Raw genomic sequence first — 2,695 nt, forward strand, 5'->3', positions numbered from 1 at the left:
TGGCTCAGACATACACCCCATTGAAAGAATAGACCATTCCAAGCTTTTACTTGTTGTTAAGCAAATGTTTAAATTGCTCTATTCAAATAGAAACTCTATTTTAAAGAACTCTGAAACTAGTGATACGTGGCCGTCTTTCTTCATGTCTTAGCAGACTAAGTACAAGGAGAGATATTACATGATTTTTGATTGTGGTGTTCTTTGTTTTGAACTCTGGACAAAAGTTGTAGGTTTCATGGGTAGAAAACTGGCCGGAGTATTGTACAAGATGGGGTGCAACATAGGCGTATATTAGTTACAAAAAGTGTTTTTGATGTTTTCCTAACTAATAAGCCGTACATACCTCGCCGTCAAAATTCGTAATCAATGAGTTATGATTATTACAGAAATACTGTCTTCCCACTGCTGCGTCATAAGGTATTTAAAGGCAAGGAAATAAAATATCCAAAGCGTTTAACAATGAACGTGTGCTCTTACACAGCAGTAAATCTTGTGTACATCTTAAGTAACCGGTCAAAAGTATACTATAGATATAAAATGTGGTTAGTTTAAGTACAGTAAAATTTCACAGACTATTTGTTAACTAACTTATCGTTATTATTCTACAGGACAGGAATGGCATTGTTGATGAGAAACTTCTCTGGCCTGGTGGAATAGTATATTATGAACTAGGAAGCTCTGTCGGTAAGACAAGCCATTTCAAAATGATCTAACTTTTATCATAAAGGTGTTGTACGTTTTAGATCCAAAGAAAACACATACACACACATAAACTGACGAACTATACAAGCTGAATGCCCATCAGATGACGGGAAATAATCATTATTATTTTTTCTTCTCAAAATGATATGTGAATAAATGTTTTGTGTTTTCTAATATAATCTAGTAACAATATATGTATGGGCGCTCGACTCGTAATCTGGAGGTCGTGGGTTCGAATCTCCGTCCCAACAAACATGCTCGCCCTTTCAGCCGTTGGGGCGCTATAATGTTACGATCAATCCCAAGAGTTGGCGGTGGGTGGTGATGACTAGCTGTTTTTTTTCTAGTCTTTCACTGCTAATTTAAGGACAGTTAGTCAAGTCGTATTTTGTAACATGAACCAAAAGTGGAAGTATCACCAATCACCTGAAACCTAGGCTTAATGGTACTTCCAAACAGCTACAGATCGCTGCGAAGCTGTACAAAGAGAACCTGGGGTAATTTGGGATTTTTTTGATGATTAAGAAAAATAAATATATAAATCTGAAAAACAATAAAGCGTATATATTTTGTATTTAATAACACTTGCTACTCTTCTAAATAATACACCTCCTTCTACCCCCACACCTTCTAATCCATCACATAAAAAATCCTTGAAGTAGAAATGCCACCAGACACATCAAGTTTACAACAGGTGTTTTGTTTCATTATTAAACCATTTTAAGAATGTAAACGACCTACAGCTGATTCATAGATATAGACAAAGAAATATGGCCTTAAACGTAACGTTAATTTAGTAACAAAGAGTTTCAATCTTACTGCGATTCAGTGTCTCTGTCCTCGAATAAACTTCGAACAGTACAAGTGCAGCGGATTGTTGTATTATCGTCTTCTGGGTGGAAATTCAGAACTGTGGGTGGACTCGGTCAGCAAAAAGGAGGTCAGAACAACATCAGCAGGTTGAAGTGTCTCTTGGTGTTTTCACCATCTTGATATTCTACCGTTAGTATAGAAAACAACGAAACGTGACTCAGACCACATCACGAACATACGGTTATCCTCCGTCTGCAGCGTGAACTCTGGCCATTGTCAAAATAGTTTTCTTGTGTGCACCTGGGTTAAGCAGTTTTCACACTGATTATCAAAACCGTTTTCTTGTGTGCACCTGGGTTAAGCAGTTTTCACAGTGATTATCAAAACTGTTTTCTTGTGTGCACCTGGGTTAAGCAGTTTTCACACTGATTATCAAAACCGTTTTCTTGTGTGCACCTGGGTTAAGCAGTTTTCACACTGATTATCAAAACCGTTTTCTTGTGTGCACCTGGGTTAAGCAGTTTTCACACTGATTATCAACAGTTTTTGTATTCTTCTTCACAGGGTGCATGGTTGAAGATAGTTGAAATGAATTGTAAATTGGAACAATCTCTGCACTTTATCATCAGTCATAATTTTGTATAGTGTTAGACAGGCATCGACTATCACATCCTTTATGAAGTCAAGAGACCCTTGCTCTTATCCATTGTGTTGCAGACTAACTATTATATTACTTTACTTCGCAATTATAGTATTCAAGCAACAATGTCAGACATTAGATAAATCAACCGTTCTGCACAGGTATGTTGTGTCTAGATAATACATCAGTGTCAGACATGAGATAAGTCAACCGTTCACAGGTATGTTGTGTCTAGATAATATATCAGTGTCAAACATGAGATAAATCAACCGTTCTGCACAGGTATGTTGTGTATAGATAATATATCAGTGTCAAACATGAAATAAATCAACCGTTCTGCACAGGTATGTTGTGTCTAGATAATATATCAGTGTCAAACATGAGATAAGTCAACCGTTCTGTTGTGTCTAGATAATATATCAGTGTCAAACATGAGATAAGTCAACCGTTCTGTTGTGTCTAGATAATATATCAGTGTCAAACATGAGATAAGTCAACCGTTCTGCACAGGTATGTTGTGTATAGATAATATATCAGTGT

General features: G+C 36.6%; 1 protein-coding gene across 1 annotated transcript in view; it reads left to right on the forward strand.

The window, feature by feature from the left end:
• Positions 1 to 2,695, forward strand: part of LOC106474640 (astacin-like) — a 20,719-nt gene that overhangs the window by 4,579 nt on the left and 13,445 nt on the right. The window contains exon 4 of the mRNA XM_013935330.2: positions 609 to 693. Within this exon, the coding sequence (XP_013790784.2) occupies positions 609 to 693 (85 nt within the window). The remainder of the gene's footprint in view (positions 1 to 608; positions 694 to 2,695) is intronic.

The sequence above is a fragment of the Limulus polyphemus genome, unplaced genomic scaffold, assembly GCF_000517525.1.
Source record: "Limulus polyphemus unplaced genomic scaffold, Limulus_polyphemus-2.1.2 Scaffold7469, whole genome shotgun sequence".
Lineage (NCBI taxonomy): Eukaryota > Metazoa > Arthropoda > Merostomata > Xiphosura > Limulidae > Limulus > Limulus polyphemus.